Source organism: Pinus tabuliformis, chromosome 6 (genome assembly GCF_031772625.1).
Source record: "Pinus tabuliformis cultivar Carrire ecotype Pingquan chromosome 6, CPIR1, whole genome shotgun sequence".
In the NCBI taxonomy this organism is placed as follows: Eukaryota; Viridiplantae; Streptophyta; class Pinopsida; order Pinales; family Pinaceae; genus Pinus; species Pinus tabuliformis.
This window is the reverse complement of record NC_142292.1, coordinates 385285672-385309576: the sequence shown is the minus strand read 5'-3', so window position 1 is coordinate 385309576 and position 23905 is coordinate 385285672. Positions and strand designations below refer to the sequence as shown.

At 38.3% G+C, this 23905-nt stretch overlaps 1 protein-coding gene across 4 annotated transcripts in view; it reads left to right on the top strand.

Annotated features, from left to right (window-relative positions):
• The window catches only part of LOC149258929 (uncharacterized), a 324467-nt gene that overhangs the window by 105031 nt on the left and 195531 nt on the right, over positions 1-23905 (top strand). For all 4 annotated transcript variants that reach the window (XM_089416798.1, XM_089416805.1, XM_089416809.1 and 1 more), the window contains 2 exons: positions 18400-18575; positions 18840-18922. In XM_089416798.1, coding sequence (XP_089272924.1) covers positions 18400-18575; positions 18840-18922 — 259 coding nt within the window. The remainder of the gene's footprint in view (positions 1-18399; positions 18576-18839; positions 18923-23905) is intronic.

The following is a 23905-nucleotide window of genomic DNA, read 5'->3' as shown; positions in this document are numbered from 1 at the left end:
AACAAGTAGGTAGGAATAAATCAGAAGAAGTGCATGAAGGGTTTCTAAATTAAGTAAACTTAGAAACTTCAACATGGTATCAAAGCATGATTGCAGATCACAGGAGGACTAAAAGACATCAGCCGAGCGGAGCAATAGCAGCAGAAAACAGCTGCCCCGAGGTGACAAAAGTTGTTTCTAGTAGTGCAGAAGCCAAGGAAGTGTGACGTAGAGCCAGCCAGAGCCATGTAGAAGAAGCCGGGAACTGCGCAGATCCCCAGAGGGGCCAGCGTTGCTGACACAGAGGGCCAGAGGGCTGACACAGGGTATCCCAGGGTTGACGCAAACCCATCCAAGGTGATGCAGAGAGGGGTTGACATAGTTCACAGAGAGGCAGTTGTTTTGGTCTAGAATGCTGTAGGAAAATTGCAGAGTGGAGCTGGTGAGGTACTGCAGTTAGAACAGTACCTGACAGAGCAGGGCCAAAGGAGTTGTTACCGAGGGCTTCTAGTCGAGGAACCTGGATCAACAAAGTAGTTGCACAAGGGGGCATCTCGAAAAGCGACAGAGGGATTTCCAGGAGGGAAATCAGGACTAAGAGGGAGTCCAAAAAAGAACTTCCAGACAGGAAGTAGAGACTCAGAGGAGTCGAATAGAGAACATCCAGGAGGGAAGTAGAGGAGCGTTGTGGCACTTCACGGGGTAAGAGACCAGGATAGACTGGACAGGGCATCGAACTTCGCAGTCTGGAAGGCCATAATTTTATTAGTGCTTGATAGGAATCGTGTCAAGAACTTTGCCTTGAAGGTTATAGCTATCCCAGTCGACCCCAATGATAATGACAAGTACGAGGAGGCGATGGCGAGGGCTAAGTGCATTATCCTTGAGAGGGTAAAGGATCACGTGGTACCACATATAGCCGAGAAGGAAACGACAATTGAGATGTGGGAGGCTCTCAAGAACCTGTACCAGCATACTTTTGTGCAGAGAAGAATGCTGCTCGAGAACAAGATGAGGTCGTATCAGATGAAGAAGGGTCAATCGATTGACTCCTTCCTCGGAGGACTGAATGAGATCTGAGATCAGTTGACTGCTATAGGAGCGACACCGGATCAGGGACAACCCTGAATGCTGTCTCAAAAGAATGGGAAGTGTTTGTCCAGAGCATCTTGGGCAGAGGGAATCTCCTACCTTGGGACGAGATGTAGGCAGCTCTACGCCAGGAAGAGATCAGACGACAGTGAAAGACAAGTAGCAGCAGCAAAGGGATCAAAGTTCAGCAGTAAGAGGAGGATGTGGCCCTAGCATCTAAGGGAAAGCAGGAGAAGCAGAAGAAGAAAGATCTCTCCAAGATCAAGTGCTTCCACTGTGGGGAGATGGGTCATTATGCGATCCAGTGACCAAGGAAGAAGAGTAAGGGAGAGTCTTCCGAGACTAAGGCAGCACTAGCACGGGTAGAGAAGGAAGTTTTGACAGATGATGACTGTGCCATGAGTGCACACACCCCACTTGAGTGGAAGTGGGGAGACATCGAGCTGTATTCAGGCGGACTACAGGCGATGAGGGGTAGGATCCTTGAGGTACCTAGCCTTTTGGATTAGACCTTGCTATGAGAGCCCTGACGAGGAGTAGCAAGACTGGCTGAGTAGCTAGAGACGGATGCGGATGGAGCGGCAGAGAGAGCTATAGTGTAGGAGTCCCGAGACAACACAGAGCTAGCAGGCTGCAGTAGTGCGAGAGGCACAGGAGTGTTGCACTGGTGCAGGAAGGCACAAAGAAGTGTGCAACGGTGCAAGATGTAGGGAGTTGTTGCAGCAGCGTAGCTGTAGTAGTGCGAGAGGCACAGGAGTGTTGCATCGGTGCAGGAAGGCACAAAGAAGTGTGCAACGGTGCAAGATGTAGGGAGTTGTTGCAGCAGCGCAGAGGCTAGAGAGAGGGAGCACTTGTCAGCGGTAGAGGGAGCTTCAACATTAGTGGGTGTTTCTAGCCCAACAGGGAGGTCAGTTGGGAGATCAGTTACTTACTTCTCAGTAACTGAGTTGCAGTGCAATAGTGGGCAGCACGATGCAACATGATGAGAGGAGGTGCAGTGCAGATGCAGTGCTGGGAGGAAGGACCAACAACAACACGAATGCAGAGGGAGCTGTCATACAGATGTAGCAGTGGCAGTGGCAGAACCATGGGCAACAGTATAGGATGCAGCAGTGCAGAGGATGTTGGGCAGGAAGGCCTAGCATCAACACATGTATTGATGCTAGATGATCAGAGTAATACTCAGTGAGGATTATTGCTAGGGCACAGTCCTCGGTAAGCGGGAGTGTTGATTTGGGGTAGCATTGGATGTACTCTAGCTAAGAAATTTGGTGGAGAGGTTGGGGCACATGAGATCTCCAATACGCAGAAAGGGTTTGGGCAGATTCTAAACAGATTAGGAGATATTAAAATAATTAATATTTTTAATGGAGTCCCTAAGTCTAAACTTAGGGAAAATAAAATATTAATGTGTATTAGTATGAATCTGTGTTAGAATGGTCCAAAAGACATGGATCAAGCCAGATCTAATCTTAGCCATTGATCAGGGACTTAATCTCGGCCGTTGAGATGTCAACAGGAATATAAGAGGAGGCTTGAGGGTCACTTGGAGAGCGCACCAAAGGATCAGTCATTCTATTCTCTAGAGTGGGGTTTGCTAAGAGAGATAGAATCAGTGATCAGGAGAGCAGCTAAGGGGCATTGAGTACAGAGGAACAGAGAAGGTAGAGATTGTGTCGGGAGAGCAGCACAACAGCCAAGGAGGGTGACACAGAGCCAGCAAGGGCTCACGCAGGGCCACGCAGAGGCAGCCAAGTGCTGCGCAGAGCACCAGAGGGGCCAGCGTAGCTAACGCAGAGGCTCCCAGAGCTGATGTAGGGCCTCTTGGGGCTGACGCAGGACCAGCGTGAGACAGAGAGGGGTTGACGCAGTCCAGATTGGGCATATGCTGGGGTTGCAGGAGCAGTTTTGTGCTGAGGAGCTGTTGGAAGGATTTTCCAAGGTTTCAGCCAGGAGATTTCTCTCAAACTGTGAGGTATAGCTGCTAAGGAAATTCTCTATTGGGTAGGCCAGTTATGGCACCCAGATTGTACTCTGATATTGCTTAATAAGAAAACCCTCAGATAGCTGCACCTGTTTTCCCACATTGGGATTTTCCGGGGACATTGGTCCAAAAATAATGGTGTCATGTGGTGTGTTTGTTCTTGTTTCTTTTAGTTGTTGATCTGTAATATGTTGAGCATGCACTGGTGTTTATTTTCAGTATTTACTTTGTAAATAACTTGTTAAAGAAAAATTAACAAGTAGGTAGGAATAAATCAGAAGAAGTGCATGAAGGGTTTCTAAATTAAGTAAACTTAGAAACTTCAACATTATCTTCTAACTGTTAATAGTTTATTTGTCTTTTGAATTATTGATTCGGCAAATAACGATAAATTCACTGATGCATTCTTCACAAATAAAAACGCTGCAGCAATATAAAATATGGAATGGAGAAATAGATGCACACACAAAATTAACACCGTTGTTTTTGGACAATTGTCCGTGGAAAAATGCCGAAGGCAAAACTAGGGCAACAGATGAGGGTTTTATTAATTCTTCAGCAAATTCAAGAGTACAATAATCTGCCTGTCAAACTGGCAAGGCTTCGACAATCTTCAACTGTAAAAATTAACTGGTAGACATCCTTATCTCCTTCTGCAAATGATCTGGCCCTCTTTGGCAAACTTGCACTTCCCTCCTGCTCGCTCTGTAGTCCAGAAATGTGCATTCCCTGCGCAAATAATTTCGTACAACCCTAGAAATGCTTCCAAGTGAGGTGTCTAGCCTCCCTTTGCCTCTGAAACCTACCCACTCTGCCTCCGGGACATTGATTTGGCTGCTAACAACTAAAATGAGCTCTTCCGAAATCTCACACTGGGGTTTCTGGCTAATTCACACTGCTGTATTTGACCTCCTATACAGATAATTCGGCCTCCCTCTTTCCTGTCTCCTAGACACTGGAAATATTGAGGCAATCTTCCTCCCAAATCTCTGCTGATCCCTCGCTCCAATGCTTTCCCTAGCTTCAACTGCGCCCTTGCTAAATATCAACAACTGGGTAGTCGAACTGCGCATCTATGATATTCTTTGATGCCTCTTCTCCAAACCCTTGACTTGCTCTTATAATCTTTTGTTGGGCAACCAACGGCCAAGATCTAATCCCGATCAATGGCTTAGATCAGTTTGACTCCTTCAATAGAAGTCTCTAGAGCAAAATCGAACTACCTTAATTAATTAATTTTAATTTACCACTTTTCCTAAGTTAGACCTAGGAAATATTTTAATTATGGCAAACTAATTTAATTAAGGTGTTTCCAAGTCTTATCTCGCTAAACCTTTTTTGGGTTTTGGAGATCTCGTGTTCTTTTGCCTCTTAGACATCATAGAGACTAGAACACCTGTCCGTTGCTACACAAACTAATGGAGTAGGCATAGGTTGGGAGGTTTGTAACCAAATTTGATTCTATGATGGTCGGAAACCACTGCTATGTGTGATGGACACAATTCCAACATATCAAGCATAGTAAGAGGGCTTCGAAGATAGAAAGTACTCAATCTCCATAACCATCAACATGCTCCAAATTGCCATAATGTAAACTTGCCACCAGCTGGTAGTATGCTCTGTACATTACAGCTGTCCTACATACTGCTTTAGATTATTCGTTAACATAATGTATGCCGATTTAGAGAGTAGCTGAGTTATTGCTTGCTTCGACAAAAGAGTTTTGCTAAGGCCTGATCTTGCAATAAAAGCTGATAGACCAATATAGTAAAGCAATGACCATATGTTTATTTTTGATACCTAGAGAGTTTAATATACAGACTGCATACTAAACTCATTTTTCTTCTGTTGCCTGTTATGTTATGGCCTTGTAAATGTACATTGCATAATCCCTAAGCAGTGAATATGATCTGCCCATCAGTATCTACCTGTTTAACAACACAAGCTTGGTCATAACAAACTTGAATTTCAGGGTTAGAGCCCAAGCATTAAGACATCCATTAGATTAACATCATTCTCCCAAAGTGGGATCCTTTAATGAACTAATGACTGTCTTGAGGAAAAGTCTGAGGAAGCAGCTGAAACTCATGAAAATTGGGGCTATCCTCCAATTCTGCCTGCTGGTGAATTGTACATGCAATATTAGTGTCATGTATGTACCTACCAAAATCATTGTTCAGAAAACTTTTAATCTGCCACCATATCCTGACACAACCTTATCTGAAAACTGTGAGTATGGTTCTACAAATTCCTGACCTTTCCATTGTTGGAACTTGCCATCCATTGTAGAAGGCTACAATATACATGTTCATAGGGAATGGATCCTCAGCAATAACTCCAATATGCTACAACAACTTAAAAATAGAAACATCCTCAAGATCAATGCCTCAACAGGAAGCACCCAAAGTACACGTTCTTCTGCTCTATCAAACTCCTCCAAGACTTGTCAACATGGTGTGCCAAATGAGTTGATGTCCTCTTTTTTAATATTCAACCTTGAATTGTGAGAAATTTCTATAGCTACCCCTGCTAGAAGACAAGGTAACAGTGACCATTATATCTTTTAGTATGCCAATTTTGTATTTGCTTTGCCAACTATTTGTGAATGAAAACATGTACTTCCTGATGGATACTTGAATATGATATTCATGAATGCCAGATTAGTGGAATTTGTACTAGCTTTGGCAATATCCACATTCATCTATGGCTTACTCTGTCATATCATGTCATTCATGCTTTAAGATAGAGAATGTGGTAAATAATCAATATGAAGGGTCTTTCCAAGAGTCATCCTTTTGATTTTCAGTTTCACCATAAGAGGCCAGGGGATTGGCATTGCTTTGCAATAGACATTGTTGAGGCTGTAATTCTTTGTGTCCATCTCCAGTGTGCATTCTGAAGCACGATCCGAGTTATCCTAGAACCATGAATCCTTGTCAAATTTATAATTTATTTGACATTTCATATCTATTAGACTGTGAGAGCCAGAATGAAAGATAAGCATGGAATACATTTCATTAATCAAATATACATATAAATACGATGTTTACAACTCTTAGGTTCATATTCCAAGGTCTCTTGGAATCCCAATGATGGTTCACATCTGACACCGTAACCCTAATGGATTAAGTGTCTAATAACCCCGCCCCCTACAATTCCGAAGGGGTGTATGTCAGTCCAAGTAGAGAGACGAGGACAACTGCCAATAGCTCTTTTAATGCTCTCTGGTCGTCTATACCTATCTATTATCACTACCTGTCTTCTCATTTTGGTTACCAACAATAAGATCTGCATAACTTAAAAGCAACAGAAGCATTGGGGTTTCGGCTTTTGCTGGGTTTCTACAGCACCAGATCGATCCCATGGCTTCAGACCAGAGAAAAATGGTGTATTAATGTATTATGTTATGGTTATGGATTGCTATTTCCGAGATAAATACAATGTTTGGCAATATGGGCATGATATGAGCAATTGCTCCAACTCCTGCATCCACCAAGTGTGCACTACAACATCAGGAGAGCCTATGGACTTACTGACTACTTTGCAGCATGTATTAAAGAAATCATTGGCCCAATATGGAGAAGTTTTTCATTTTGGTTTTGAGCTTATTGCATTATGATAAATGCCAAGAAGTGTCTATTTATGTTCATTCCTAAGGTATTGTTGACCCTGCCGCCTACACCTACCTAAAAGTTGGTGAGAAAAACCTTCAACCCCACAAGGTGTGGTTGGTGGCAGGGAACTCAGAGAAGGGGCTGTCACACTGAATCCCTTCTCTCTCCGTTTAAGCTATCTCCTAGGTTAGCTAAGGGGGGTGGTCCCTAATGAAAAGCTAAGTTAAAAGATGTGAGTTTCTAGGAGAGCGTTATAGTGAAAATGGATTACTTTTAAGGATTTATGAGAAAATATGAAGTGAGCAATTTGAAATAACAATGCCAATCATTAATATGATTAAAAAAACCCATAAAACCAGTGCCTTATAAGGAATGCTCAACAATTTAAAGATATATTTGCTCAAAGTAAAATGCAATGCTCTCAAAAAAGAAAACAAAGTAACCCTGAAATGTAAATAAGAATTGTTAGCACAAGATATGTAAGATACAAAATGCTTTTGAGATAATCAACTTTATAAATCAAAACATGTGAAACATATCTTGCCAAAACCAAAAAATTAGTAATTAACTTGGAAATGTAAAAAAAGGAAGTGCCAAACCAAGACATCAATATGCAATTAGATTTGAAACATGAAAAGAAAACACTTGTTTGAAATGATTACAACACTTGCTTTTGGAATAGACTTTGCATATGAAAACTCAAACCATCAAGAGACAAGTAAAGTAAATGTAATGGAAAGTGCTCTTGGTTAATTTTATTAATTAGCTCTACAACAAGATTACAATTTAACTCTTCAATCCTCAGATCTCACCCTCGTGCAATGATATGGATCTCACAGTGAAGAGTCAATAGAGGAGTAGAGGATCCCTAAGATGTCTACTTCAACCAACTTATGTTGGAGGTAAAATTTTAATGAGGCTTGGGGCCTTCCTACACTAAAATGCCTAGATGAAATGCAAATTGTGTTAATTCCCCAAATTAAAATAATGATACATGCAAATGTTTCAAAGAGATTGATTTGCAATGCTTGAAAATGAAATAGTGTTCAACATAAGTTGCAATTATAACTTCAATTGGAGGAATAAAATTAGCTTACACGTGTTGCATGTGTTTCATCAATGAATTAAAATGATACACGTAATTTGCTTGAAAGTAAAATTTGTTTCAAATAGACAATGACAATAAATTGCTCCAATATTCAAGATAACAATGTAGCGTAAAATTGAAGCATGTATTCAAGTGCTCATGAAACAATTTACCAAGGTAAATGGAAACAAATCAAAGTTTGTTAAGAATATAAAATGCTTGCATGTAAAGGATGAATTGCCCAAAGTAAAGTGTAAGCTTGTAGCTCCAAGCAACAATGAGAAAGAAAATGCAAAGCTCAAATGAAATTGTAACAAACTTTAACTTAATGAAATGTGATAGTGAGGTTGTGTTAATTCCCAATTAAAGCATGCAAGTGAATGAAGTATGAAAGCTTAAACCATGCAAATGTCAATCCACCCAAGAGAAGCCTCCTTCTAAATGGGGAGATAGGATACCATGGGAGAAATCCCAAGCTCCCACAAGCAAGTTAGATCTTTTATTAATATTACAATGAGAAGAGGGCCCTTCAAAGTTCTCAACTATACTTCAAGGAGAGTCCTCACAATAATTGATTGAAACTTGGACACTAGACCTCCTTTCTTGAGAAAGTAGTGACAAGATCTCACAAAACTTATGCAAGGGAAACAAGGTGTGAGTTTCCTCCAAATGCCCACGACTTAAAGAGGAAAATGGGCAGCCCTCTAGTGAACTTGACTTGGCCAAAATAAGTCTCAAAAGGTCTCACGACATCCTTGGAAATCGAATTCCCAACACTTGCCAAAGGTCCTGCAAACACTTGTTAGATGTTGCGGGAAGTTGCTCTTCAAAATCTACCACACAAGAGTTAACAAACAATCCAAACAATGATTGCAAAATAAGTTAAGTATTATGGGAAAAATCAACAAGATAAAATGTGTATGTACAATTATAATTTACAAAAGGCTAAGCTAAAGAGTGAGAGTAAGCTCTCGTCTTTGCTTAAGCATCTTCAAGCTCTTAGATAGCAAATGAAAGAAATGAAGTACAATGTTTTTTAAAAGAGATTTAAATTTAGAAGTTCTCGGCTTGTGTACAAGCTATGTGCCGAAATCCTTGCGAAACCACTTTGTAAGATAAGACTATGAAAGTTCAAAGAACAAATGAGAGATCATTTAAGAATGTATCAATAGTGGGTTCGTCTCTCCAAAGACTTCTCCTCACGCTTGATTCTGTAATCCCATCAAGATGTTCCCTCTACAAAACTTCAATTAAGAATTAGTTCCATATAGGTTTAGCAATAAACAATGATAAGAAACTCTAGAGATTTATTTAAAACCAACTAGAGTATTCTATACCTAGAGCATACTTCTAAATCAAATGTCAATGCAAGATAGCTCTACATTAACGAATTTACAAGAGCATATGGAAGCAAATTAGATCAAATCACGAGTAAAATGAATTATACCAATGCTCAACAATTCATCATACTCGAAAAGGAGGAACACCTCATGAATGAAACTCCAAAGTCTTTATTGATATTTCTGAGAGTGTACAAGGCAGCAACGCTTCTACAAGCACAATAGCTAGTAACAATATGATACAATTTGAGAGCCCATGGCTCTATTATATAGAGAGTTGGGAGCAAATCCCAAGAAGAATGACAATGGCAAATGGCATTGGAGCCAATCCCAATGTAGAAGTGATTAAACAAGTGGCATGAGGTGACAATCCCAAAGAGAAATTCGAATTTGTTGAATAGAGCTCCAATGCTAAGTGTAAAAATCGAATTTTGGTAAGTGGACATCATTTTCTTCTTCCCTTATGTGCCAAACTCAAATTTTATGGTGGAATGACAAGTGTATATGGGTGGTAACCCATGTGGAGCCAATTTCTCACAAAAATCTCCACCAAATATTTTCTCAAATCCTCCCAAATGTGCATTAACTTCACAAATTCGAATTTCCAAGCAGTTTTTTCATTTAATGCCAGAAATTTGATTTTATTTGAGCACGTCCTTTCCTTGATTTTAGGAGTCCACATCACCTTGGGACTTCACTTTAACCCCCCCCATAATTTTCGACCTCATTTCCACAACATTTAGCATGTGTGGATATTTATTTTTCTCCATTTATTTAATTTCTGACTTAATTAATTGCCAGATTTCCCACTAAACTTAGGAAAAGAGGGTTTTGAGAGTCCAAAACACATTATTAACCCTTCAAATTGTGTCATAGTAGAAAGTTGAGGGTGAGAGGTGTAAATTTCATTATCCATACCCCATACAATTTCTCTAGACATCACTTATTACATTACAAGTACAATTTTATTTGCAATTTTGACTTGCGGGAAATCTAAAAAATTAAAAAATGACTACCTAGACTTAACCAAATTCCACGAAATTTTTTGTGTGATCTAGTATGGTAATATACATCGACTCTAGACATTAAGATGTGTTAGGGGCTCAACCTTCAAAACGTCACCCCGACTTTGGGGTAAAAGGTGAGTGAAAAACCCAGAAAATTATCCGCCTTTGAAAAAGAAGGGATAATTAACCAGATAAAAAAAACACTCCAAGGTGTATTCGTTTGCTGATCGAGTCCCAACATCCTAGGCCTGTTATAGACTCAAAACTCATCATTACTAGTATCACTTATTACAATTCCCCTTAGGGTGTGGAATCTGGGTACAAGAAAGATGATGAGAAGATAGAAGTAGAGTTAAAAAACTCTGTTGACTGATGATCTCTGATGGTACAAGTGTCCTCTGAATCATCCTTGGGCATGGAGTCTTCATATAATCATTAGGTGCCACTTTAGTGGTCAACATTTGGCTCCATATGGGGATGCATGCTAGATACAAAATGATAGTGTGCAAGAGCCTGGAATCTGCATCAACTGAAAAAATACATATATCAGCAGTATCCATTCAAAATATCATCAAATGAAATAAAGTACAGAAACGAAGAAATGGAAATTTATTCTAAGAGCATAAATGACAATTTATTCATGAAATAAAACTAATTAAACAAAAATGACAAGGGATAAGGTTAGAAATATGATACAAAAAGATGCCCCATAGCATTAGATGTCCTTAATGAAGTTCATGCTGAGAACCTGCTTACTTTCAGGCATATCCATGGGCTGCTTTTCTGATGTGCCCTGTCCAATTTTGAATATTTGAGGACTTTGATCAATCCCAACACTGTGTTGTACATGGCCATCAGATTTACCAAATCCTTTCCGCTTTTTTCTTTTCTTCTTAATAGATTGTGATGTTGATGTTGAGGTGATCAAAGTAGACCTTTCTGTTTGATTTTGAAGATGCTCTGATGGAAAATTCGAAGTATCCAATACTTCTTTGACTTGCCTTTGTCCATTCTGCTTATGCTCTGACATGGGTGATGGATCAATCTCATAAGTATAAACCTGATTCTCCTCAGTTTCCTTGCTATCAAAGTCTCCATCAATTAGCCATTTTTCAATGGAATAAATGACTTCCTCATAATGAGATGAAGGTTGCTTCAATGGATCAGGAGGTTTATGATTTGTTTCTTTGTTCTTTTCCCATTCGTCATTTAACCTAAGTTGGAATTTTTGTACGTGTAATCTTTCCATTTCCTCCAGCTTATTCTGAAAATTGATCTGATTAGCCTTCATAATACTTATTGCCTTGGCATGATTCGTTTCCATGGTGTTGATTAATTGCACTTGTTTTCCTTCAATGGTGAGCACCCTGTTTTGAATAGAGGTCATCTGATTAGAATGATTGACTTCCATGGCTTTTATTGCTTGTGCATGATTTTCCTCCATGGTCTTAATGACTTGAACTTGGTTGAGTTGCATATTCTTAATCATTCGAGTCAACTCCTTGAAGAGATCCTTATCATTCTCATCAACTTTCGCTTTGATCTTTCTTTCATCTCCATATTTTTCTTCAAAGGCATCAATGATTGATTCTAGAGAATCGAAATTGTTAGCAGGTAAGTCTATGAACCAATCCATAGCATCGCCATCTAATGAAAAGATGAAAAGTCTCATTTTAACACCCTCATGGTTAATATCATGGCACCATTTGCTCACACAATGGTGGAAATTCTTAAGGTGAGTTTCAGTACTGATGGCATTGTTACCTAGAAAACTAGGCAACTCTTCAATAGCCTCAATGAATTCATCCAGAATAAAATTCGGATAGCCTGGAATGTTAGTAAAATCACAAGGGGCGAACAAATCATTCATGATGTCATGCTCACTTGACCTCGAAAAGAGAAAATGGATACCAGAGAGAGGCTCCTATTCAAGATTAGCAAGAAATCTATAAGAAGCAACCTCCAAGTAGAAATCCTTGCAGAAAATGAAATAAGTGGAGTTGCCACTTGAACAGGAATCTAACTCTAAAATCCAACATGCAAAAACCAAAAGTTAGTCGTATTTCCCAGGTACAAGAAGACTTGTCCTCGGCAACGACGCCAAATATGTTGACCTTGCGGCCTACACCTACCTACAAGTCAGTGAGAAAAACCTTCAACCCCACAAGGTGTGGTTGGTGGCAGGGAACTTAGAGAAGGGGCTATCACACTGAATCCCTTCTCTCTCCGTTTAAGCTATCTCCTAGGTTAGATAAGGGACGTGGTCCCTAATGAAAAGTTAAGTTAAAAGATGTGAGTTTTTAGGAGAGTGTTAAAGTGAAAATGGATTACTTTTAAGGATTTATGAGCAAATATGAAGTGAGCAACTTGAAATAACAATGCCAATCATTAATATGATTTAAAAAAACCATAAAGCCAGTGCCTTATAAGGAATTTTCTCTTTCTCAAAGTAAAATGCAATGCCCTCAAAAGAGAAAACAAAGTAACCCTGAAATATAAATAAGAATTGTTAGCACAAGAAATGTAAGATACAAAATGCTTTTGAGATAATCAACTTTATAAATCAAAACATGTGAAACATATCTTGCCAAAACCAAAAAATTAGTAATTAACTTGGAAATGTAAAAGAAAGGAAGTGCCAAACCAAGACATCAATATGCAATTAGACTTGAAACATGAAAAGAAAACACTTGTTTGAAATGATTTCAATACTTGCTTTTGGAATAGACTTTGCATATGAAAACTCAAACCATCAAGAGAAAAATAAAATAAATGTAATGGAAAGTGCTCTTGGTTAATTTTATTAATTAGCTTTACAACAAGATTACAATTTAACTCTTCAATCCTCAGACCTCACCCTCACCCAATGATATGGATCTCACAGTGAGGAGTCAATAGAGGAGTAGAGGATTTCTAAGATGTCTACTTCAACCAACTTATGTTGGAGGTAAAATTTTAATGAGGCTTTGGGCCTTGCTATGCTAAAATGCCTAGATGAAATGCAAATTGTGTTAATTCCCCAAATTAAATAATGATACATGCAAATGTTTCAAAGAGATTGATTTGTAATGCTTGAAAATGAAATAGTGTTCAACATAAGTTGGAATTATAACTTCAATTGAAGGAATAAAATTAGCTTACAAGTGTTGCATGTGTTTCATCAATGAATTAAAATGATACAAGTAATTTGCTTCAAAGTAAAATTTGTTTCAAATAGACAATGACAATAAATTGCTCCAATATTCAAGATAACAATGTAGCGTAAATTTGAAGCATGTATTCAAGTGCTCATGAAACAATTTACCAAGGTAAATGAAAATGAATCAAATTTTGTTAAGAATATAAAATGCTTTCATGTAAAGGATGAATTGCCCAAAGTAAAGTGTAAGTTTGTAGCTCCAAGCAACAATGAGAAAGAAAATGCAAAGCTCAAATGAAATTGTAACAAACTTTTAACTTAATGAAATGTGATAGTGAGGTTGTGTTAATTCCCAATTAAAGCATGCATGTAAGTGAATGAAGTATGAAAGCTTAAACCATGCAAATGTCAATCCACCCAAGAGAAGCCTCCCTCTAAATGGGGAGATAGGATATCCAAGGAGAAATCCCAAGCTCCCACAAGCAAGTTAGATCTTTTATTAATATTACAATGAGAAGAGGGCCCTTCAAAGTTCTCAACTATTCTTCAAGGAGAGTCCTCACAATAATTGCTTGAAACTTGGACATTAGACCTCCTTTCTTGAGAAAGTAGTGACAAGATCTCACAAAACTTATGCAAGGGAAACAAGGTGTGAGTTTCCTCCAAATTCCCACAGCTTAAAGAGGAAAATGGGCAGCCCTCTAGTGAACTCGACTTGGCCAAAATAAGCCTCAAAAGGGCTCACGACATCCTTGGAAATCGAATCCCCAACACTTGCCAAAGGTCCTGCAAACATTTGTTAGATGTTGCGGGAAGTTGCTCTTCAAAATCTGCCACACAAGAGTTAGCAAACAATCCAAACAATGACTGCAAAATAAGTTAAGTATTAATGAAAAATTAGGAAGATAAAATGTATATGTACAATTATAATTTACAAAAGGCTAAGCTAAAGAGTGAGAGTAAAATCTTGTCTTTGCTTTAGCCATCTTCAAGCTCTTAGATAGCAAATGAAAGAAATGAAGTACAATGTTTTTTAAAAGAGATTTAAATTTAGAAGTTTTCGACTTGTGTACAAGCTATGTGCCGAAATCCCTGCAAAACCACTTTGTAAGATAAGACTATGAAGGTTCAAAGAACAAATGAGAGCTCATTTAAGAATGTATCAAGAGTGGGTTGGGCTCTCCAAAGACTTCCCCTCATGCTTGATTCTGTAATCCCAACAAGATGTTCCCTCTACAAAACTTCAATCAAGAATTAGTTCCATATAGGTTTCGCAATAAACAATGATAAGAAACTCTAGAGATTTATTTAAAACCAACTAGAATATTCTATACCTAGAGCATACTTCTAAATCAAATGTCAATGCAAGATAGCTCTACATTAACAAATCTATAAGAGCATATGGAAGCAAATTAGATTAAAGCATGAGTAAAATGAATTATACCAATGCTCAACAATTCATCACACTCGAAAAGGAGGAACACCTCATGAATGAAACCCCAAAGTTTTTATTGATATTTCTGAAAGTGTACAAGGCAGCAGCGCTTCGGCAAGTACAATAACTAGTAACAATATGATACAATGTGAGAGCCCATGGCTCTATTATATAGAGAGTTGGGAGCAAATCCCAATGAAGAATGACAATGACAAATGGCATTGGAGCCAATCTTAATGTAGAAGTGATTAAACAAGTGGCATGAGGTGACAATCCGAAAGAGAAATTCGAATTTGTTGAATAGAGCTCCAATGCCAAGTGTAAAAATCGAATTTTGGTAAGTGGACGTCATTTTCTTCTTCCCTTATGTGCCAAATTCGAATTTTATGGTGGAATGACAAGTGTATATGGGTGGCATCCAATGTGGGGACAATTTCCCACAAAATCTCCACCAAATATTCTCCCAAATCCTCCCAAATGTGCATAAACTTCACAAATTCGAATTTCCAAGCAGTCTTTTCATTTAATGCCAGAAGTTCGATTTTATTTGAGCACATGTCCTTTCCTTGATTTTAGGAGTCCACATCACCTTGAGACTTCACTTTAACTCCTCCATAATTTTCCACCTCATTTCCACAACATTTATGATTTAATATGTGTGGATATTTATTTTTCTCTATTTATTTAATTTCTGGCTTAATTAATTGCCAGATTTCCCACTAAACTTAAGAAAAGTGGGTTTTGAGGGTCCAAAACACATTATTAACCCCTCAAAGTGTGTCATAGTAGAAAGTTGAGGGTGAGAGGTGTAAATTTCTTTATTCATACCCCATACAACTTCTCTAGACATCACTTATTACATTACAAGTACAATTTTATTTGCAATTTTTGACCTGCGGGAAATCTAAAAAATTAAAAAATGACTACCTAGACTTAACCAAATTCCACGATTTTTTTTGTTTGATCTAGTATGGTAATATACATCGACTCTAGACACTAAGATGTGTTAGGGGCTCAACCTTCAAATTGTCACCTCGGCTTTGGGGTAAAAAGTGAGTGAAAAAATCCAGAAAATTATCCGCCTCTGAAAAAGAAGGGATAATTAACCAGGAAAAAAACACTCCTAGGTGTACTCGTTTGTTGATCGAGTCCCAACATCCTAGGCCTGTTACAGACTCAAAACTCATCATTACTAGTATCACTCATTACAATTCCCCGTAGGGTGTGGAATCTGGGTATAAGAAAGATGATGAGAAGATAGAAGTAGAGTTAAAAAACTCTGTCGACTGATGATATCTGATGGTACAAGTGTCCTCTGGATCATCCTTGGGCATGGAGTCATCATATAATTATCAGGTGCCACTCCAGTGGTCAACCGGTATCAAGGTTGCTTCTGCTTGAATTTCGATGCATGAGGGATTTCGAAAGCCTCTACCCATGTGATGGAAGCAGAAATGCACCATGTTCAACAACATTGGAAAAAGTTGTAACGACTTTGTGTTCCTTGTGACACTAGTGTATTTTTTTGACTATAGGGGTTCATGGCCTTATGGAGCCATAAGGCAACAATTGGCTTGGGAAGAAACAACAGAATAGTGGTAATTTGCGAATATCTTTCTGTAAGTTTACCTATAATTTTTTATTGCATTGTAAATGGTTGCGTTTTCGGTAGGAGCCAACACCTTCCATTTGTTAATATAAGTGATTGATAGTGAGGCTTCTAGCCTTCTTAGACTGGCCAGAGTAGAAGGGAGATTCACTGTAGAACAAATGGGTTACAGTAGGTTGGCAATCATGTCACAGCCGCATGTGTAGTGCATGATTTCTTGACTTTTTATATTGCCCTGATGTCATGGGAATGTGTTCCTCTCTGTCTCTGTGCTGTGAGGTGATAAACATAACCAAACACCCTTCTCTTTGTTGCTTTTCATCCATAGGAATCTGCCAATGGCTCTTTTAATGCAATTTAGACACCTAATGTGTTAGGGTTATAGTGTAAGAATGCAACTAGCATTGGGAGTCCAAGAGACCTTAAAAGAAGAATCCAAAGGTCACACATCTTGTATTAATATGTGTATCATTTAAATAAAATGCAATTCCATGCTTATCTTTCATTTTGGCTCGCATTGTCTAATAGTGGTATTAGAGTCTGAGTATCTTTCTAGTCGACCAGAATGTGTGCAGTGTCTATAACATGAATGGTGCTGCAACTAGAGCCACAAAACCATCAATGAAGGCCGAGTCCCCATAAAATGAGAGATTAAGGTTTCCTCCACGTTGAGCGAGAGAGAGAGAGGAATCAGGTACGCAAAGAAATGAAACAATCATTCAAGTACGCAAGGGTTTATGAGTTAGGAAACATGTGTAGAAATGGCTGAGAAAATGTTAGATGCAGAGAAACGGGTGCCGGGCCAAGAAACGACAGAGGACAGGGTTGGGGGATTGTCAGGCCTGAGCAAGGTGCACAAATTTGACAGGCCCATCTGCCGCCCAACTCCAATACCATTGTTAGATTGTACGAGCCAGAATGAAAGATAAGCATGGAATTCATTTCATTAATCACATATACATATAAATACAATGTTTATCCCTGTTGGGTTTATATTCCAAGGCCCTTTGGACTCCCAACGATGGTTCACATTCCACACTATATACCTAACGGATTAGGCGTCTAACCATATTTGAGATATTTGGAGTAAATAATAGTTATTTTGATGCTTTGAAACCAAAAATGTTCGTCCATCCCAATTGTTACTGTACGTGGAAACATTTCTGGTAGGAAAACACATAATAAATGAGGGAATCACCTTGGAAACATTTCCTAGGCTTTTCACAAAACTCTTTGACAGACCCTGCTTTTGGAAATGGAATTTATACATTGTCATTCACATCCCACTCCAACACCACACCTAGGAACCCTAATAACCTTGGAATAAGTGCACACTTCACTACTTTGTAATGTTCTTTAAGACTCCACTCTTTACAATGAACACATGCTAACTAGGTCCATTCTTTATCTCAGGAATGGCATTTTACTTTATGCTTGGGAAAATGGAAGGTTTCTATCAATATTGATGGTTTCCTACCGCAAAATAATGCTCTACAAAGAATATTATATGTCTGTACTCACTAATTGTATTCTTGATACTCAATATTTTCCTCGTGGACTTTCAAATCATGCCTACTATTTGTTATTTTCTTGTTTCACATCCCGCTCCAACACCACACCCAGGAACCCTAGTAACCTTGAAATAAGTGCACACTTCACTAGTTTGTAATGTTCTTTAAGACTCCACTCTTTAGAACGAGCACATGATAGTTGGGAAAATGAAAGGTTTCTATCAATATTGATGGTTACCTATCACAGAATAATGCTCTACAAAGAATCTTACATGTCTGTACTGCCGTATTGTATTTGATACTCAATAGTTTCCTCACGGACTTTAAATAATGCCCACTATTTGTTAGTTTCTTGGGTTCCTGTTGATTCTACGGACTTTCTTAGTTTATCTTATAATTTCTTTGTAATTTTGTGAACCTGGAAGTGACATTCTTACTACCTTGAGTTTGGAATTAGTTTGATGGTACTTTTCTTTCTCATGGGTCCTTTCATTATGTGTTGTGTTTGATTGTGAAATATAAATGGTAAGTTGATTTAAGTTTTTCCCTAACCAAGTTTCTTTATATGTTATTGTTAACGTTTTGATCCCCCTCTTCTATAGATGGGCAACCTCTTTTAGCAGCTGGAGGTTCATCTGGGGTGATAAGTATATGGAACCTTGAAAAGAAAAAGTTGCAGTCTGTAATAAAAGATGCTCATGATTCTTCAATATGTTCGCTTCACTTTTTTGCAAATGAACCTGTTCTCATGAGTTCTGCAACAGATAATTCAATCAAGGTAAAGACTAGTCTCAGCAATATGTGTTCCATGTTTAGGTGGAGTTGTTATATTTCGAGAATTACTCATATTTTAGCCTTAATTTTGTTCTGGGTTAATGTTTCTCCTACTTCAATGGATGCTCTTTGCTTTGCTTATTATATGTTTTTTTGACTTCAGTTTGCTATTGTTAAAATAGTTTTCCATTCTTGAAAAGGAAATCATGCGATGTATCAATTTCATTATTGTCTTGAATAAAACTAAAATTGTCCATGTCATTTTTAGATGTGGATCTTTGACACAACTGATGGAGAAGCACGGCTCTTAAAATACAGAAGTGGCCATAGTGCACCTCCTATGTGTATAAGGTAAATTGTTAAGTTGGAAATAAACTTGTGATGAATAGCCCCCTTTGCTCTTATTCTCGTTCATTCATTATCAGTTTTTCTGTTTTTAGAATGTATAAATTCTAAATAACATTCCTTTTTGTTATATTAAGGTTTGATTTATTGTAAAAGAAATCCCAAAAGTAATAATCATTGATGTCATCATTCAGTATAAACAAAATGCACTGAATACAGACATGTCACTTATAACCATTAGCTGCCATATCATTCTCATGTCTTATTGATTCTATAAGCAAACAATGGAGCCCATAGATGCCCTAGAGGTCATAGGGCTTGCCGAAATAAGTGAACTTTGGCACCTTGGCAAAAAGGCAATGAGAGTGTATGAGTGACTTTTGGATTGACGATACTAGAGTGTTGCTAAATGTTGGAGAAGAATCTGCTATGACAAATTGGCACTGTGATGTATACCAGAAAAGTATGGTACGTTGCAAGCCGCTGGATTATTTCTACAACAAATCAGGACCATTGTCCCTCAAAGTTCAAACATATGTGCTGCACAATTAACTCTTACTAATATCTAAATAGGCTGAGAAATCAACAATAAATGTAGTTTTCTCCAGCAAGGTGGGTGTTGCTCTCCTAAAACACTGAATTCTGGTATTATTGGTAAGATACATCATCAACTGTAGTGCAGCAGTATACATGGTGGATCTTGTCCTTATTAATTATCCAGATTCCAGAGATATGAATCTTGCACAATAATTTTATATACACATATAAGGAGGGCGATGATTGAAATGAGGAGCAGTGGGGGTATACTATTTAGAAATCATTTACTTGGGACAGATTTCTGAATGACATATTTGTATATGAACTATTTCTAGGAGTTGAGCTGGACCAGGCCCAGTGCAAAACCTTACCCAGTGTGGGGCCAGACCTTATGGCAACAATAAAGAAGGGTTGACTGTGCACACTGTCACCTCAGATGCCTTCCTCCTGCTCTTTAGTGGGATTTAAATCACAAGTGAGGTTTCCCTTGTCGAGAAATCATTAGGGAAGCTTATTAGGGTTTCTTATTAATTTGATTTCTCTTTTGCTTGACAATTTCTTGTGATTAGTTACTTCTTCTACTTTGTTATTATATATTCATCATCAAGACAATTGCCAAAACTTGTGAAGATCACAAAGACAACAAGAGAACACAAGATGTAGGCAATCGGCCAAGGCAAAATCCCTAAGAAGGGGAAAACCCAGTTAAACTCTTCCACTAGTAGATTCAAATCAAATTGAAACAATCTTGACCTTTTGACCAAAACATAGACTCCCTTCATCCACCAAGTCAGCCCTTAACATCAATGAAGTTATTTAGAATCTCGGCTCTTCTTCTCTGCAACTTCTGCAATTCGGCTAGCGTCTTCGGCCTTGCAAATACTTTAGTTTCTTCACATGTGTGACAGAGTATGACGAATTCCAGACTTCCTCTTCTTTGTAGGACATCTTGTTTTTTTCGCTAGTCTTCTTGCATTTGGTTAGGCCCTTCCTTACTTTTTACTTGAGTTGCAGATCGAATAGATGGTTGATCCTCATAGTAGGTCGAATAACACTTGTATATATACACTTCTTGTATGAGGACGCGTCCCTTCAATGAGGATGACTAGTAGAAGATGGAGCCGACTTGTTGGATGGAGGCTTATTAAATATTTTAACACAAAAACATATTTTTCTTCTTTAGCATAAGAAGCCCAAGAAGGGTCCTTTACATATTGAATATGACTTTGACTTTTGACAAAAACCTAGAGAACTCAACGGGTGCTTTTGACCTATAAACAAATACATAGGGCATGAAACCCATGCTCATAAAATCAAATTTTCTTTTATAATAATTTTTCTTTTTCTTTCTTTTGACAAATACATTACATCATGACTCAAGTACAATTATGAAGACTGACACTAGTTACATTCTTCAACACTCCCTCTTAACTAGGGAGGTATTCATAATTATACATATATATGGGACCTAGGTACAAGGATGAACTCAAAATGATATGTTCTACGAAGAGTCATAGTATACGCAATGCTAAAGATTAGATACTTGATCAAGGTATCTAACCGGTTGGGACTAAGGTGTATTCCAAGCCTCTGCCACTATAGGTACCATTATGGCATGTATGGACTTCATTAGGCCTCCTCTAAGGCCCAACGACACATGTTATTGATCATTTGACCCTCTTGAGAGGCTTACTCCTTTGTTATTGAGCTTGTTTGGTGGGCTTGTCACCAAAAGTACTTGTTATTTTGCACATTATTTTATTTTAGGGGCTAAATTAGGCCAAAATAAGCTAAATCGAATTCATTAGACATTGTATAAATAGATGATGAGTTGATTCATTCTCTCATCATCACTTGGATTGGATCATTCTCTCTTGTGAGATTTTCGCTATTCTTTTTGGAGGACGAAATTGGATGGATGGATGAATTTTGATGTTTGGATCTCTTCATTTTTGTCTTGGAGCTTCTATATTGGCATATGATGATGATTGGATATACTTGTTCTCACATGTAAGTGCTCTTTTAATGCTATTTTGTCTTTTTCTTATGTCACATGCATGTTGTTGGGGAATTTCGCTATACTAGGCTGAAATTTGCTGCTTTTCTTGTGTGAAATGGTGGAAATTTGTCTTTTATTAGCGTTGCATCATGTCACGGGCCATGTTTGAATAAGTGATTGTTCCTAGATATATTTTGTTAAAATTTTATCTCGATAAGTCATCACATATTGCATATCGAAGTATAAAGACTTTGAAGCAATTGTCTATGCCCTAATTGCCATGCAAAATTATTTTAGAGCCCTCCTTGACCAAGTGAAATCACTCCAAGCATTGGAATCATCTTGACTCCATTTCTCCCAAAGGATTAGGCACTAGTCCTCCATAGATGATCACCTAAAAACACATTTTTCTCACCTTTCTCTCTTTCTCTCTAGGTCTAGCCTACATAGGTCACCTAGGGCATTGTTTATCTCACAATCTAGCCATCCAAACACTTCGATTTTTGGTCCACAACTGTGCTGGAGTTTGCTCTAGAGGCCCTCCAAATTTGAAGAAAATCTGACGGTGGGATCTCAAGATATTGCAAGCCCTAGCTCGAGGACCATTTCTTGCCCTAGGTTTCCCTTGGCTAGTGACCTCATCTGGATCATTGCATTCTATTCCAAGAATATTTGTCCATTGATCCTCTTCTCTTCCACAATTAGGTCAAGCCCCTCCTTGAGTGACCAATTCCTCTTACTTGACTTAATTTTGGGTCCACTTGGTCCCGTGTGGTCCCACAACTTTTTGAAGATAATATCACAAAGACCACTTGGAATGAAAGTTTCCACAAAGTTTTCTTGGACTAGGCCCCTCCATTACAAGTCTCATTTGCAAAACCCTAGGCCTTGAAATCCCCTTGGTGCTTCTTAGAGAGCCTCACACCTTGCTTTTTTAGCAAGCAAGCCATAATTTGAGTCTCTCTTGTGAATAGGCCTTTAGGAATCACTCCTTTCCCTTTATTGACTCATTTATCTAGGTGATTCCCTTCATACCGGGTCTCCTCCCATCGGTGAAAGTCCGTAAAGAGTAGGGAGCTTTAGCTGAGGTGACAGTGGGCTATTGCTCCATTGTTGCCCTTGACCTAGCAGTTGCCCCTCTAGGATCCTTTCTAGGACCCCTGCTAGTTTGAGTGGTAACAGGCCGTACCAAGCAAAATTGCTGGGTCAATTTGACTGGCCCAGTTGTATTGGTCGATTTTGCTGGGTCGTATAGGCTGAAAACCACTTGGCCATACAGGCTGAATTGTGTTGGGTTCGTATCACGATTTAGCTGGATTGAAGTGGCTATACAAAGCTGGGTTGGGGTTGTACAGAGAAATTCCTGAAGTAAATTTGTTGTTGTAAATTCCTAGTGTACTTGCTGTAATCAATATTTTAAAGTTGAATAAGAAGCTCCGATTTGCTAGTTTTCCCCACAGTGGGGTTTCTAGGGTAAAACTGTGTCAAGAATTTTTATGTGCCTAGTTTATTGTTTATTTATTTTTGCTGTGCATATGGAGTTAGGAACCCAATGTATTTCTTGTCATGAATTCCAGATTTGAAGAGATTGTTTTATTTCTGTTCTGAGAAAATTTTATTGGACATTAAATGTGACTTGGGTTTAATAAAACTAACATATAAAGGTGTTTTAGCCCATACCCTATGCTGGAATTTGCTTGTATACAAATATAGAGGCTAATCATAAATTATGAGCCATCCACATGGCAAGAAAACGACACTTTCATGCACAAATCAAACCTAAAACCCTAGTGGTTTCTCTAGTCATCTACGTGAGAGAAAAAATAGATAGGGTTTATTATGTCTTATGGTGATCAAGACACTCTTGGAGCAATGGCTCATCCTACAAGTATTAGTGGAGTTTTTATAACACAATTTCAAAAGGAAGGATATTGGAGTAAGGCACTTCTAAAACCCTAACTTTGGAGAAATTAAGTATATGGTTTGCACATATAGAATTTCCTTATAGGCCTTAGAGAGGACGATTTCACATGCAATATTAAAGCAAAATTTGATCAATGATAAAGCACTTAGTCATCGAACAATTGATACCCTGCATTAAACATTTAAGCATGCAAAATATCAATAATAAACAAGAAACTTACAACAATCCTCCACAAAGACACTTCTTTTAATCCTAGAGCAATGTCTCCAAGCAAAAATCACATCCTCTAGCAAGTTACATCCATAAATATCACATTTTTCGTAGTGTACGAAAAAAGAAGCTAAGTCACACTTTCTTAGATAGAGATCAAATTCAATGTGTGATATGAGAAATAAAAATGAGGGGAGGCTCTATTTATTATATAAGGCCTATCCCACTCATTTTTGCAATAATTAGACTAACCAAGCCCTATTGACACGTTTACTTCAAGTCTTACATAAGAAAGAGGCTACAAGCCAATCTCATAGCT